The following is a 15,236-nucleotide window of genomic DNA, read 5'->3' on the forward strand; positions in this document are numbered from 1 at the left end:
CAGAGCCAAGCAGTGTTTTATGGCAATAACCTTCCGTTGACACAGACTATGTAGGACTGACTGTCACTGATCTCCTCCTCCTGCTACTACGGCTACGGCCGTCGCTGCCGCTGCCGCCGTCCTCTGCAAACACCTCTGACCCACCGAGACCGCCTGGGGTCGTTTTTTTCTGTTCTTTTTTGGTTTTACTTTACTTCTGCTTTTTTTTTTTTTCGAGGAAGGAGACCCCGCGGGCAACCTGCTGCGTGCGGGTGTCTGTCGCCGGCAGTGATTTGTAGTTTTTCTGCTCCAGTCTTCTTCTCCCCCTTGGATTATAAAAGCGCTCGCGGGGAATTTGTCGCGCGGAGGACAGAGACGCTCGCGGACAACATGAGCGCGACGGGGCAGTTTGTCACCCTCCTCGCCTTCGTCATCATGATGGCCCCCGACGGAAAAGCAGGTAAAACCTTTTATCGTAATTTTTTTTTTTTTAAACTAACCGCTTTTCCTCCCTTCTCTCGGCTTGTTCGGTTAAATTGGGATTTCTAAAGTTTCGAGCTTAAGTTAGCTAGAATTCCACCTGTTGGTTGTTTTATTAGCCATCTGCTTTTCGTCCTTAGAAATATTTAATTAATAATTAATCTCGAGATTTCCTTCGTTCTCTAAGTTACCCTATAAATATTTATATGTTGGCTATGATATTCTTATTCAAACCGGTGCATAATTCCGCCGAATGTCATTTCTGCCTAAATGAATAGCTGTAGTGAAAAGGTTGCCATCCCGTTTTAGGGGCTGAATGAAACCTCTCGCGGTTATTGAAACTCGACCAAAATGAGGATGTAAAGCCCTCCATCCCGGTAGAATTTGGAGCGTCGGTTTCTAGTCGGACTGAACTGAAAATGTATATAAAAAACAAATAAAAAACAAAGAGGCTCCTGACTTGTGCTGTGGCCCCCCGGCCTTCACCTGTCCATCTGATTCCTGTCCGGTGGACGTTCGGCATCCCAGTACCAATCGGAACCCTGACTTGCTTTGGTACCATCTGGTTCTAGAGTTCTTAACCTTTACAATATAAAAAGACGTCTTTTTTTTTTTTTTTACCAGTCAGTCCAACTAATTAAATCAGGTTTAGAGCCGCCAATGTAGAATAACATCTTAATGACGTGTCTATTCTACAGCAAATCTGTTTTAATTTCCCAAATAACTAGCATGTCATGTGTATTTTCAGGTTTTAAAATCAAGGGGAAATAAAAATAATAATAAATAGGATAGATACAATTGATATTTGTGTAAAAAGAAGCTAATCATAAAAAAAATACTTTTAATGTAATACTGTCGGGGTTTAAATTCAATTATTCCGTGAAAGAATAATAATAATAATAATAATAAAAACACCTCAAATCTGTATTTGTTACAAAACATTTCTCGGTCCTTTTTCGTTATGAGCCAAATTTATTAGGAGCCACTGTGGAAGGTCCAAAGAGCCACAGGTTGTTGGCCCCTGGTCTAGTTTCAAATACTAAAGGCTCCAGCCTGGACAGTCTTTGTGTTTATTTATTTTATTGGTTAGTTTTCGCAGCAGAAACCAGCGATAAAAGTCAAAAGGTTTCTTCATTTTTTGCTTTCTGCTTTTCCCTTTCAAGGGTGGCCACCGCCAGTCATCTCTTACCATCCAACCCTTTCTTCTGCAGCTTCTTTTCTCATATTGTTTGAGTTACAATTTGTGAACACAAAATAATGAAGTAAATCATAAATGAATACATTGAAAAACAAACGTTTTTTCTTTCTTTTTTTTGTGGTCGAAATCGGACTGTTGGCAATCTACACGTTGTCTGATATTTAAACCCTCGGCTTGGCAAACACAAACATAATAATATGGGCAATAAAAACCAATAAATCAATTGATGTTGTTGATTGTTTTGGCCAAACCTGTTGAGGCACACAGAACAGACAGCGCCCCCTATAGGTCCCGATGATCAGATTTAGGGACGCAATTTTTCGTTTTATTTTTGGCTGTTTTAGAAAAAAACATTTTATTTTTGTCGCTGGTTACTGAAAAGAAAATCCAAGTAACCAAGCTATATATATATATATATATATATATATATATATATATATATATATATATATATATATATATATATATATATATATATATATATAAAGGTCAGGTTTTTTATCACATTGTGAGCCTGATGGCAAAAGCCCTCACGCTGCTGTTTATCAGCGGTGCTGTCATGGGGTAAAGTTTACTTCAAGGCGAGGAAGATAAAATGAAGTAACCACTTTTCTATCTTTACTTTTATTTTACATGAATATTTCCTTATCCAATTACCAGAACAGGAGCATAGCCAAGACACACACTTTCTGATTTAGGAAACATTTATTTAACAGCCAATTCAATAACAGGCTTTTGTTTTTAACCATCACCATCACGTAACTTAGCATAAAAGCAGAAAAAAACCCACTTTAAGATATCTATATATCCTTTCATAACGTAATAAACATGTCACAAATCCCCGTGTGAGCTTTAAAACCTGTACTTAGTGTGAGATATATCAGTCCAGGTTTGACCTGCTGGTAGATTTTGAGCTGAATCAGTGAAAGTAGTGAAGCAGCTCTTTATTCAGGCTGGGACTAAAGTTGACCTTTCAAACATTCTAAGTTGTTTTATTCCCCGGACCTTATCTTTCTGAGCCAACAGCTGTTTAGGTGTGACATCACAGAAATAGAGATAACCTAATGTTGCATATAGCTCATTTACAGTGGAGCCTCCAAATCATTTTAGCTGTACGTTCAAACAAGCTGGGTTTATTCTTACCGACAGAAGTCTCAGGGCATGATCTGTCTTGTACATTTTGTTTAAGAGAGGTTAATCAAGCTGTTTGACAGCACTTAACAAGGAGCTTTTTTATCAGCTAGCATGACTGCTAATAAAGTGGCGCAACAACTGCAGTATATAATGTGTTCAGCCTGCAGCCGCTGAGACTGTAAACACGCCTCAAACTGCTCCGGCGAGGCATTTCTCAAGTCAGATCTTCCTATCTTTACTTTTTACTTCAACCGTTTTGACTGCTACCGGTTTAATGTTTCAGAAGGTTTCAGTGAATTTTTTTTTCTTTTGATAACGAAACAATGCAAATGTATCTTCCAAACATTTTGTTTTTAAAGTAAAAAATTGCAGTAAATTGGGCTAAATAGGCTTTATTATTATTATTATTATTATTATTATTATTATTATTATTATTATTATTATTTTATGTATGTTTTTGTTGACTCCTGGATCCTCACCTCTAAGTCTCCTTCCTCATCAACACTCACTGTTTAAGATCTGTAAATAATAAAGAATTATCTCCATTAATTTCCATAGTTTACAACAGCTTTTTTTCCCAATATGCTTTTAAATTACTTATACAAATAAACACCATTGTGGAGTAATTTAACTTCCTTATGCTCTCTGTTTGCTGTTATCTTGGACAACATTAAACAGAGGCTGGAATATAAAACAGTCTATAACACAGATCTAATACCCTGTTGTAGTGGGAAATGTAGTCTGCCAGCCTCTTGCTCTCTCAAATAAACTTTTAATTTGGCCTTTAATGAAAATATTTTTGGTGCGCCAGTTCAAGTTCAAGTGGACATATGACCCGATACTTGGATTTATTCTCTGCTTTGTGCCTCAAACATTCCAACTCTTTTAGAATAAGGGGCATTTTAAAGGGGACCTGTCGAGCAAAATCCACTTTTTTCGCTCTTAAATATATTTTGTTGTGTACTTAGAGTCTCTAGGAGTGCAGAAAATCTGAATTCAGTTTGTCAAGGAGCTTGCGAAGATGTATTTACATTCTGTTTGGATCATATTTTTTCAAGCCATTCATTTTTTTCTATTACATTTTTTAAACAATTACGTCACATTATTTGCTGCGGAGCTGCTGAACAAGGTCATGGACTTCCAGCTAATCAGTCTTCCGAATCCGCCATTTTTAGTTCTCTGAGCGAATTTGTAGTCCAGCTGAAGGAGGCTGAAGCTGCAAGTGGATCTGTCTTCGGTTGTTCATTACAGCATCCTACAAAAATGGTCTAACAGGGTGGAGTGGAATGCTCTGCCACCTGGAGGGGGGACGGAGTGTGAAGCACTTCATTTAGATTTAAAGAGACAGTACCAAAACGAGTGACCAAGCTCAGAACAGGGGGGAAAAGGGGGAACGTGGGGGTAAGTTAATGAGGAGTTCAGACCAAGGCACCGCAGTTCCACTTTCTATAGACCACAGATGATTGATTTCATTGTGAAAAGAAAGAACTGAAAGCTTGATATGGCCTCTTTAAAAAAACAACAAAACGTGTCACCCAGCTTATCTGACAAGTTAACAAACTGGGTTAGCAGGTCCGCAGAGAGCAAATGTTAACTATCAAATGTCACCATCTCAGGTTAGGTGCTGCTGCACTGTTCCTTTATTGTCCTTTGTCGTACGGCTGACGTCAAAGACTGACTGTCCAGAGACCCGCACCGTCTTTCATTGATTTATTTCTATGTTTAAACATTACTGTCCATCCTCTTACTTTAAATCTGTAAACTTATTTTAGTGCTTTGGATAGTTTTACTTATTTTTCAGGTCTACAAGTACAGGCGTGGCTATATGCATCAGCACGGGTATGTTAATTGGTCGACTGGAGCATTTTACCTTCACAGATAGTCAGCTGGAATCTTGTCAGGCCGGCCAAATCACAGCTAAACTTAACGAGGACTCTATGCATGAAAACAAACCAGGAGCTCTTTCCACGTTTTCATAATTTTGTTGCCAAGTGAGTTAGGGAACATGATGCAGAGTCATCCTCAATGCAGCTCAATGCATTCCACCACAAGCAGAACCAGCGGCGCTACCTGGCAGCGGCTGATTAAGCCCAACCTCAACGCTCTGCTTTTTCACCGCGTTCCTTCTTGCCCTGGTCTACAGCTAATAAGTACTATGTCAAAGTGAGTCAAACATCGTGTTGTGGCTCTAAAATACACCAACAATGCATGTTTTTGTTGTTACTATAATTATCGAGACAATTTTGGTTAGTTAGCAGCCCAGTACCATCGGCTTTCTGACCAGGCTAGTGTTTCTTTGTGGGATTAATTGATGTGACGTTTGTGAACTGGATGTGTAGAAACCAAAAGAGATGCAGCTTAATAATAAGTAAAAATTGAGAAAAATCCACGCTCCAATTCTGGGTCGATTCTCATTCCTAAATTAATTCCTAAAGATCGATTCATAGAACCAAATATTAAATAAAAAAGGCATTTTCCACTGTGAACCTAATGTTTGAGCCGGCATTTCCAGCTCACACGCCACTCCGGAGGGAGGTGAATTTGAATGTTTTTCTCAGGACTGGTGAATAATTAAATATTTTTAATAATTCACCAGTTTAGTGTCCAAATAACAGCCGTGGACATCTCTGGCGTCCTCTGTTTTCTGCCCTGGATCTGTTTGAGACATTTTGGTCCTTACAGCCACCATTAACGACCATTACTTTATAGATTTGCTGTTCAGTGTTAATATAATACTAGTATCAATATGTTGCATAACTACACAGTCATGTAATTCAGGTATTAGCAAAAAAACGTTTTTTAATACCAGAAAAAATCTATTCTAAATCATGAGAATCGGCATTGAATCGATCGTAGAAATGTGAATCGGTACCCAGCTCTGCTGATGAGTTCCTTCAGTTGTCTCGTTTCTTATAGGTGTGGAAAGCAAATGTCTATCCATTTGCAAAGTAGAACAGTCCTGCTGAGTCCCGCTGAGAACGCTAACTACCGAGCTCAAACGGAACACGGTCTTCCTTAGCTGTGAAATCTATGGCACATGTGCGGAAATTACATTCCCTATTAGCTGGTTACAAGAGTTTATTGTCATAAAAGTTATCACAGTTTCACAGAATATTGCTTAAGGCTTTTAGTTAAGAGAAAGAAACTTGTCCCAATTCAGCCAAATAATCTACAAAAGCTTAGAGGAGATCATTTTGCAGCTATGTTCCTCCTCCTGCTGCCTTAATGGTCTACCCACACCTTACTTTAAGAAAGTTTTGCCTGTCATAGCGTCTGCCAGGTGTTTTTCCCCAGTCCCTAAAAACAGCAATTATCAAACCACTGCTGAAAAAGAACAATGTAGACAAACTTCTACTCCAGAACTACAGGCCCATCTCAAACCTCCCTTTTATCAATAAGATTATTGAAAAAGCTGTATTTCAACAATTAAACACCTTCTTAACTACGACCAGCCGCTTTGACGTTTTCCAGTCAGGTTTCCGTGCTCACCACAGTACAGAGACCGCCCTTATCAAGGTGTTTAATGACATCCATATAAATACAGACTGTGGAAGAACCACCGTGCTGGTACTATTGGACCTTAGTGCAGCATTTGATACTGTCGATCACTCCATTCTGTTAGAACGCCTGGAGAACTGGGTCGGTCTCTCTGGTACAGCTCTCCACTGGTTTAAATCCTACTTAAAGGACAGGGACTTTTTTGTACCAGCAGGTAACTTTACATCAAAGATGACAAAAATCACATGTGGGGTTCCCCAAGGTTCCATCCTGGGTCCCCTCCTATTTAATATCTACATGCTTCCTCTAGCTCAGATATGAACCTCCAAAAGCATCTAAAGACAATTACAAGTTCGGCCTTTTATCACCTGAAGAACATTTCCAGGATTAAAGGACTGATGTCTCAGAAGGACTTGGAAAAACTAATCCATGCGTTTATTTTTAGTTGAATTGATTAATGCAAAAAAGTGCAGTAAGACAGCTGCAGCTGATCCAGAACGCTGCTGCCCGTGTCCTCACTAAGACTAAGAACGTAAAGAACATAACCCCAGTTCTAAAGTCCTTACACTGGCTCCCTGTATCTCAGAGAACAGACTTTAAAATACTTCTGTTAGTCTATAAATCCCTGAATGGCTTAGCACCTAAATACATCACAGACTTATTATCAGTGTATCAACCTTCCAGACCACTAAGGTCTTCTGGCTCCAGCCTGCTCTGCATACCTAGAACCAGAACCAAACACAGAGAAGCAGAATTATTACCTATGTTCCACTTATCTGGAACAAACTCCCAGAAAACTTTAAAAGTGCTGAAAGCCTGAGTTCCTTTAAATCAAGATTAAAAAAAATTTTTTTTAGGATTGCCTTTGACTGTTCTAGTTAAACTGTTCTACTGAAACATCATTAGTTTAAGTTTGTAGTCCAGCTGCTTTTAATATTTGCTTTTAGTTTCTATTTTTCCATGTTTTATTTTGTTTCTACATTTTATTCCAACTTGCTTTTATTTTGTTTTATGTTCCTATATTTTAATCATGTAAAGCGCTTTGTCTCTGTACTGAATTGTGCTGTACAAATAAATTTGCCTTGCCTTGAGCAGTAAAAGTTTTGCAGCAACTAAACTGGTAAATATTGTTTCAACATAAATTATATAGAATCATTTAACTGCGTTTATTTAAAAAAAATAAATGTATTTGTCTGCAGATAAAACAATGCAATCATCTTATTTTAGTTTAGATTTTGATCTAGATCATAGCTTTTTTTATTCCTTATTTGTACCTTGTTCTGTGTTCTGCTGTAGTGGACCAACACTCCGACACATTCTCTCACGTCTCAATAAAATGACTTGAAATCGTAGGTAGAACTGGTAGGACAGGTCGGCTTTGAAACTGTAGTTTTTGTCAAATCGTCGTATCCCGCGATATTATTAACCGGTCCTGGCCAAGTCAGAAGAAATGTAAGCCCCCTGAGCCACTGTTTCTAGCTCTTTTCAAGCCAAATAAGTTGTTCCCAAAATGTTGGCACGTAAACACAAAAATTTAAATCACCATCAATTGGATTTTTTGTTTAATTACCACTTCAAGTTTATTAGCAAAATAAACAAATCAATAAATGAAATCAGAGGGTCTTTATTTGTCTCCCCTGGAGAGACGTTTGCCTTGCTACACAACCCCATTGCACTTCTCCATAACGTCACCAAGAAAATAAATGTATCAATAATTTAATAAAATCGTTTTTTGAAGCATAAATTCATTAATAAACATCACTGATACGGTTTTATTGAAAATTGTAAGTTCAAAATGAGGAAGTAGGAAGGAATAAATGTGTGTAGCCATTAAGATAACAGAGAACAACTGTGTGCCTTCATTGTGAGTTTAGTCATAGTCAGTGTGCAGAGAGGGGGGATATGTGTGTGTGTGTGTGTGTGTGGGGGGGGGGGGGGGTCTGTCTGGGGATGGTCTGCTCAAAGTGTTGTTGAGGAGTCAGAGGAGCTGATAATCTTGCCTGTTAAGTGCAAATCAAATCAGAGCTTTTGAAATGGACTGAGCTGTTGCTCTGTGCAAACCCCAAACAACCTGAGCCTGAGGAGGAAGTGTAGACGCTGATGGATCCGTGCCCAAACCCCGCTCCCTATCGCTGCCCGCCAAGGTCGTCATCAGTGTGAGCTGGCTGCTGGCTGCTGGCTGAAGGAGTTCCCCTGCCGGATGCTGTGGCACCGTGCACGGCCACCGGGGGGGGGGGGGGGGGGGGGGGGTGATCTGCAACTGACTCGGGTTCTGCCAGCGTCTCAAAATAATAAATAAGAGCAATTAGAATAACTCAACATGACTCATGTTGCAGATGGTTTCTCTAAATGTAATAAAAAGTGCTACCTTTTTATTTCTCAGAGCAGCCTCTTGCTCTCTGGACCTCTTGTGAATGCGATTCACAGCCAGACACCAGCTACTGGCAGCATTCCTGAGGAGTCTTGGTCCAGTCCTGTTGATGTGACAGTGATGGAGCCACTAGTAGAGCTACGGCTCTTTACTGTTCCCCGTAACACCGAAAGTACTCCTGGTTCAGAGCTTCTGGATTTTATTTTTAAACACTGGGTTCTGCTGCAGAACCTCTGGTTAAAGGGAGTTGTTCCTTGGCATGAGGGATTGCTGCAAAGTCGGTGACTCAATAAAAAACAGGCAACACAGTCCAGCTACTAGAGATGTTGACTATTTAAGCCGTTCGTGTTTATCTCGAGAATTAGACTTTTGTCAGTAAGGTAAATCTGGAGGAGGGGCTGAATAATTTTAGGTGCAAGTGTAGCTGCGTGTTTCTATGTTTCTCCTGTTTGTCTTAATTTTCATTTGCTTCTTCTTTTTATTATCTAGAGACCAAAGACAAGAGTTTATCTTAACACATTGACCAGGCTAAACCCAACACAATTATGCCTACTTTGATATTTTTCATTGATTATTACATTCATTAATGGCCTCATAAAGGATTCTGGACCGATAATGTGCAGCTCTAAGGCGATATGAGTCAGAACCACTGGTGCTCTATCTAACTGCTGCCTGCTTTCAATTCAATAAAATTTTATTTATATAGCGCCAACTCATGATACATGTCATCTCAAGGCACTGTCTGATTAACTCGCCCCTGCTGTCATTTTGTTCTCTCCGACAGATCGCCACCTTCCTGCACCCACAAACCTTTCTTATAAGTGGATCGATGGATTTGTAGTGAACGTGACCTGGTCTTGGCTGAAGCCCGAGGAGCTGCCGCAGAACTGTTCCGTCAAATATGAGATATGGCAAATGGACAAGCATGTAAGGATGTAAACATAAAGACTGCTAAATGTGTGTGTGAGGCTTTAAAAATGTCCGTAAGATCCTAAAAAAAAACATCATGTTCCATTGTGGACAAATCCGCCACTTGAGATGCTCTCCAACTAAACATGACATTTGTTGGGAGTGACGTTATACTACTGCAGTAAACCCTGACTTTAAAGGCATTTTACCCATCTTTACCAAGGGTGCCAATACACATGAACAGCACCGTACATTTCTAGACGTGCATTTCCAGCGCTGAGCCAGTTCACCTTTAACAAGAAGTAGTTTAAAACAGTTCAGTCTGGCCAGTTGGAAAATCTTTACCTAACTTCTGTGAGCTAAGCTCACAACTCCAACCTAAACGAGTTCTTATTCATTCATCATATGTTTAAAGTGAAAACCTATAGATCCTGATGTCATTTCCAAGTTGGTGTAGTGATTATCCTATTAGCATGCGTTTTCTCTCTAGTTGCTTTGCCAACACAAGCTGTGTTTTAGAACGGCTGCTTTCCCAAACCAACCCCTCTCATTCACTTTTTTTTATACCTTCTACAGACAATGTATGTTATACTCAAAAGCAATCCTTGTTTGTTTGGTTGTTTTGCCCTTTCAGCTATTAATACTAAATGGCTGCCAAATAATGAAAGCAGCCACTCATTTTTTGATAACTCTACAGTGATACAAATCAACATAAATTCAGTGGTTTTGATCAAGAGGGAGTTTTAACCCACCGCGAGGTTCTTCTGTAATAAAATCTGGATTCTGTTGAAGCACATTAGCTGACATTAGTCTTCAGTCACGTAAAGTACGACCCATCTCCGTTGGTCTTTGAAGCTACTTGCCCGCTGGATTGTTGGAGGGACGGAGTTTGAGGCTTCAGCTCCTCCGCTCCCTCTCCCACCCATAAGCAAACAAACCCAAAAGAAAAACCCTCAGCGTAACCTGATAGTCATTAGGGTTGAAACCTGAGCCTTCAGTTGATATTCTTGTGTATAGCGTTAAATAGAAGTCATGTTCACGTTCCCCACGTAAAAAAACACAAAAAACAGGACCGGTCACATCAATGACCTGGGCGCCATTCATGATCAGGTCACGCACAGCACTGCTGGTACGTGTCTTACTGTACGTTAATGATGACAACACTGTAAGATTTCACAAAAATACAAAGTAAAAAAAAAAAACAACAAAAGACAACCAAAACCTTGCGCACATGGGGGCGGATGACGCAAGTGTCAAGTTTGTTGCAGGTTGTAGCAGGACTGAAATGCAGACAAGAGCTAGGGAGCCACATGATGAAGTGAACAATACTTTATTAGAACCAAAATAGCAAACTTTCCAGGCAGCAAGACAAGAAGCAGGATGTTAAACAAAAAGCAGACCAGATACAGGGCTAGCATAACAGAGGATCCGAGAAAGAGGGACAGGAAACGGAGGGGAAGGAATGGTAGGTAACCAGCAACAGGTGAGAGACCTGACGGCGATGAGCTGAGGGAGAGAATTGATATGACAAGACTGGGAGGGAAACAGAACCAGACAAGGATACGAAAACATGATGAATGAACAGACTCTATGCCAAAATAAACTCACCGCTGACTGAACTGAAGACAGAACACTGGCAGGCAGGGAAATAAGGATCGAACAGAAACAAGAATAGACAAACTAAAACCATAATGAACGGAATAATAAATACTGACAAGAAACAAAAAGGAAGCAACAGAGTCTATATACTGAATAAACAACACTAAATGGTGAACAACCGAAAGATGCACAATCCCCAAGACCCTGAAACGAACAACAATCAAAAGCCTGGGAATGGTGAGTCATGAGAACAAGTATTTATCCCTGACAGCAGCAATGATCCACAGAGAGAATAAAGGTTATCATCCCTCAGGCAAAACTGAACAGAATAGAAAGGAAAACCTTGTGAAATAATGGTAAGCGGTGGTGAAATGGGGAAAGGTGAAAAGCCACGTAAGCTGATCTTAAATGTCTACTTGTGGTTAAAGGGGGTTACGCTTTAACCACAGGTCCTGCTGAATTTCATCCTTTTCATGTTAGCTAGCTAGCTAGCTAGCTAACTAACTAACTAACTAACTAACTAACTAACTAACTAACTAACTAACTAACTAACTAACTAACTAACTAACTAACTAACTAACTAACTAACCAGACATGTCCACAGATAAATGGATTTTAGAGGCAGAATAAAGACAAAGATTGGCAATGAATAGGCCACAGACGGGTGGCTCTTGTCAGATGAAGCACTTAGTAAAAGTAATGCTTGAACTAAAACCATTAATGCAATATTTTCATGGTTGACAAACTATATCAGAAGTGTCTTTGATCATCTATAGACGGCCTGGCTTGTGCTTTTGTCGAGACTTGAAGGGATCTACTTACTTTAGAATAAGTCATTGTACCGTTTCTTGACTGTTCCCCACAGTTACCAGGAAGACTTGAAGGCTAATTAAAAAGTAAACTCAGGTGAATAATAAATGAAAACAGCACCATAGGGGGCTCTCCTTTTTGCCACAACTTGTGCATTACCAAATCCAGTAGGAGCATCTAGACCACACACACACACTTCAGAACGTGTCCTAATGTCCTCTGTTGTCGTCTTTCAGGTCGCTGATGTGAAAGATAGACATTATTTCGAGGACTATTATCTCACCAAAGATTTGGCCCCCAGCGGCGGGGTGCTCGACATTCACTGCAAAGCCAAAACAGACTGCAAAGGTTGGAGCGACAGTGAGCCTGCAAAAGCAAAGATCAGTACAAACAAGAGACATGGTAAGGATGAGGAGGACACAGTCAGATAACATCGATAACTCAGCCTGTGTTTCCACCGTTGGGCTTAAAGATCAGAGGTAAAAAATCTTGAACTAACTCCCTGCCCTATTGTTGGTCCTGTGCAGATGAGTTGGTGAAGGACTTCACATGTTTGTTCCTGCCCAATGGGTTCAACTGTTCCTGGCTTCCAGTTAACCCCTCAGAGAAGCTGAAGGTGTCCTACAGGTGGGAATGGGTTTGTCTGTTCATTCTCTACAACGCTGTGTCTCTACGACCTCGCAGACTGGTAAAAGCAACAAAACCCAGCAGTCTATAAATGCCCACAGAGAATAGCATCGCTCGTGTCAACACACATTGTTGACACAGAGAGCACAGTTGTGTTCACATAAACCCCTGTCACGCATGTGAAGAGCTGTTTGGAGAGAGCGATGCGCTCCGCTTAGTTTTGGGTCACAGCCTAGGTCGCCATCTAGTGGCTGCTGGGCAAATTGCGTCTGCGTCTGTAGGTGAAGCAGGCGGGGTTTTCTACAAGCTGTCAGCGTCTCCTGTTGTCATTTCAGGGTCAGCGGAAAAACCAAGGAGGACATACAAAGTTTAAAAGTGTGTGAAAATCCTTACCCCATGAACGGGAAGCGTGGGTGCGAGCTGCATACTGACAAGGATCGAGAGATCTTTGTGCTTGTGGAGACCAAGAAAAGGATGAACACCTTCATAGCTCAATATGGTTGGTAGTTTTTGGTTCCTTACTTGTTTATTCATTCTGCTTTGTGGCTGGCAAATAATGTCTTCATTTGTTTTGTATGTTTTCTTCCAGCAATATCTGTGCCTCAAATGAGTGTGGAGGAGTCTGGGTCTTTTCTCGATCTGACATGGACAAGTCCAAATGTTGGACAGAAATGTACTTGGCGCACATGTGTCTGGTACAAAGAATGTGGAAAAGACAAAGTAAGTTCTCTTGTGAACGCTGAAATGTTTATATCCTTTTCAGGGGGGGAAGTCATGATACAACCGTGGTCCTAAACATGTGGGTCGTGGTTCCTTTAGGGGCCAGAGTTATGACAGGAGAGGTTCTGCCTGATATTCATTAGAAAAAATGTTTAGAAGATGAAATAATCTTCAGATGTCCATTTAGAAGTTCAACAAATCAGTGGTTCCCTGGTTTAGAGGATATGGAAGTGAGGAGGAGTTCATCTGGGCAATTCTCCATGGGTCTGCTGATATGTGACAATGAATCAGCGTCCACACATAGCAAAGAACTACAGTATGTGTTGACATGGAGCTGAAATCACTGGGGCTCTGCCCCCCTCCCTCCATCAAATCATCAGATACATATTTTATTAAAATAAAAAAAATGTAAAGACGATACATTTTCATTTGGGTGAAGGCAAAATAAATGCAGAAAATGCTACTTCCCAGAAAGTGCATTATTAATGAGACCTAAATTTGATCTGATGTGGTACAATCTTCTGGATTCTACCAGCTGGGGAAGAAAGCTGTCCTCCCCCTCTCTGTTTATATTGCACTATTTCAATCTATCTAGCTTCAGTGAACACCAACGTTCATGTTTGAGTTCCGAGTGTCTCATCTCTCTTGGCATCAAATATTTCTTTGCACCTTTTCCCCCCCTTTTCTTTCTTCACCTCCGCTGGACATTGCTGACTCGCTCGGCTCCATTGCGTCTGTGTTATGAACTACTGCAGGTGAACCCGATATTCGGCCGGACACAGAGCTACGTTTAAAAGGTTTATTCAAAGGATGAATGATGGAGGACGAGACAGGCGAGCAGTATCCGTCCTGGCAGATGAGTCTTGGCTGAATGAGCAGGCAGGCAGAGATGAGCAGGAGACCAGAACAGGCGGTGAATGCCAGGAAACACCCGAACTAGCGGAGCAAGCGGCTGGAACGCACGGGGGGGAAAAGGCGGAACTGCAACATGCGACACAGGCGACCTTAGTAGAAGAGTCCAGCTGGCTGAGAACACATAAGCTGGTAGAACAAGGGCACATCTCACTGGGCGATCGAAGGGGAGAGCGAGACGTTCTGGCAGGGATGAGTAGACCTGTGAACAGGTGAGCTGAGTAACTAGTGGCAGCAGGTGGAGACGATCTAGAGCAGGGTGGTGGTTGCAGATGGACAGAGCTGATTGGGTAGTGGCTGGTGACTGAGAGGTGATAGGCTAAATGAGAAAAGTCCACAAAAGTCCAAAGGCAAAAATAAACAAAAACCCAAATCATGACACTCTGCTTGTTTACTCATTCCGCACATGCCCAGTATCCTACCTCCTGCACAATGCACAATGCACAGCGCACAATAATCTAATCAGAAAAACGTTTTATTCACTCCGGGTGAGCTACTGGCATAGGCCCCTGTAAAACAAAAGACATGTCACACAAGTTAATACACTTCCACTTCTCCGTGGAATGAAAGTCGTTAACATTTGGACCGCAGGTTGTTCACCTCATTACTTCGGTGGATTATTGTCACAGCTGCCAGGTAAATCCAAATTCTTTTTACAGATTTGATCTTTTTTTGCTGACGGTGACAAATATTTGTCTTATTATCAACCCTCTGAGCAATATGTTCTCTTAAAAGAGTTTGAGCCGGAGGGAGTGGCCTTGGATCGCGAGAGGGTTGAGCGTCACAGAGACCGAGAGGAGAGAGCAAAGCAAGTGATGACGGAGAGAAAGAAAGAGAGCAAATAAGACCATGTAGTAGTTTGTGGCAACTGTGCAAAGAAGAATAGGCATACGTTTCATCACCTGGATGTGCAAAGCTGGTTGGGACACGTTGCAGTAGAGAATGGTTATACTGACTAAATGGGGTCACGTTCAAATGGAAGCCACACCAATTACTCGT

At 40.9% G+C, this 15,236-nt stretch overlaps 1 protein-coding gene across 1 annotated transcript; it reads left to right on the forward strand.

Moving 5' to 3' along the window:
* On the forward strand, window positions 1-13,612 carry LOC105925516. Its single transcript, XM_036146210.1, has 6 exons — window positions 1-439; window positions 9,445-9,587; window positions 12,215-12,380; window positions 12,506-12,605; window positions 12,941-13,104; window positions 13,195-13,612. Exons 1-6 carry the CDS (start codon window positions 370-372, stop codon window positions 13,398-13,400), a joined length of 849 nt encoding a protein of 282 aa, XP_036002103.1. The 5' UTR covers window positions 1-369; the 3' UTR covers window positions 13,401-13,612.
* The last annotated feature ends 1,624 nt before the right edge of the window (window positions 13,613-15,236 follow it).

Source organism: Fundulus heteroclitus, chromosome 14, assembly GCF_011125445.2.
Source record: "Fundulus heteroclitus isolate FHET01 chromosome 14, MU-UCD_Fhet_4.1, whole genome shotgun sequence".
Classification (NCBI taxonomy): Eukaryota; Metazoa; Chordata; class Actinopteri; order Cyprinodontiformes; family Fundulidae; genus Fundulus; species Fundulus heteroclitus.

What these genes read in the sequence shown, in the direction of transcription:
- LOC105925516 (XM_036146210.1), top strand. Translation starts at nt 370, where the DNA reads ATGAGCGCGACGGGGCAGTTTGTCACCCTCCTCGCCTTCGTCATCATG. An exon ending in GGCCCCCGACGGAAAAGCAG is followed by an intron (nt 440 to 9,444) that starts GTAAAACCTTTT and finishes TCTCTCCGACAG; the next exon opens with ATCGCCACCTTCCTGCACCC. An exon ending in TATGGCAAATGGACAAGCAT is followed by an intron (nt 9,588 to 12,214) that starts GTAAGGATGTAA and finishes GTCGTCTTTCAG; the next exon opens with GTCGCTGATGTGAAAGATAG.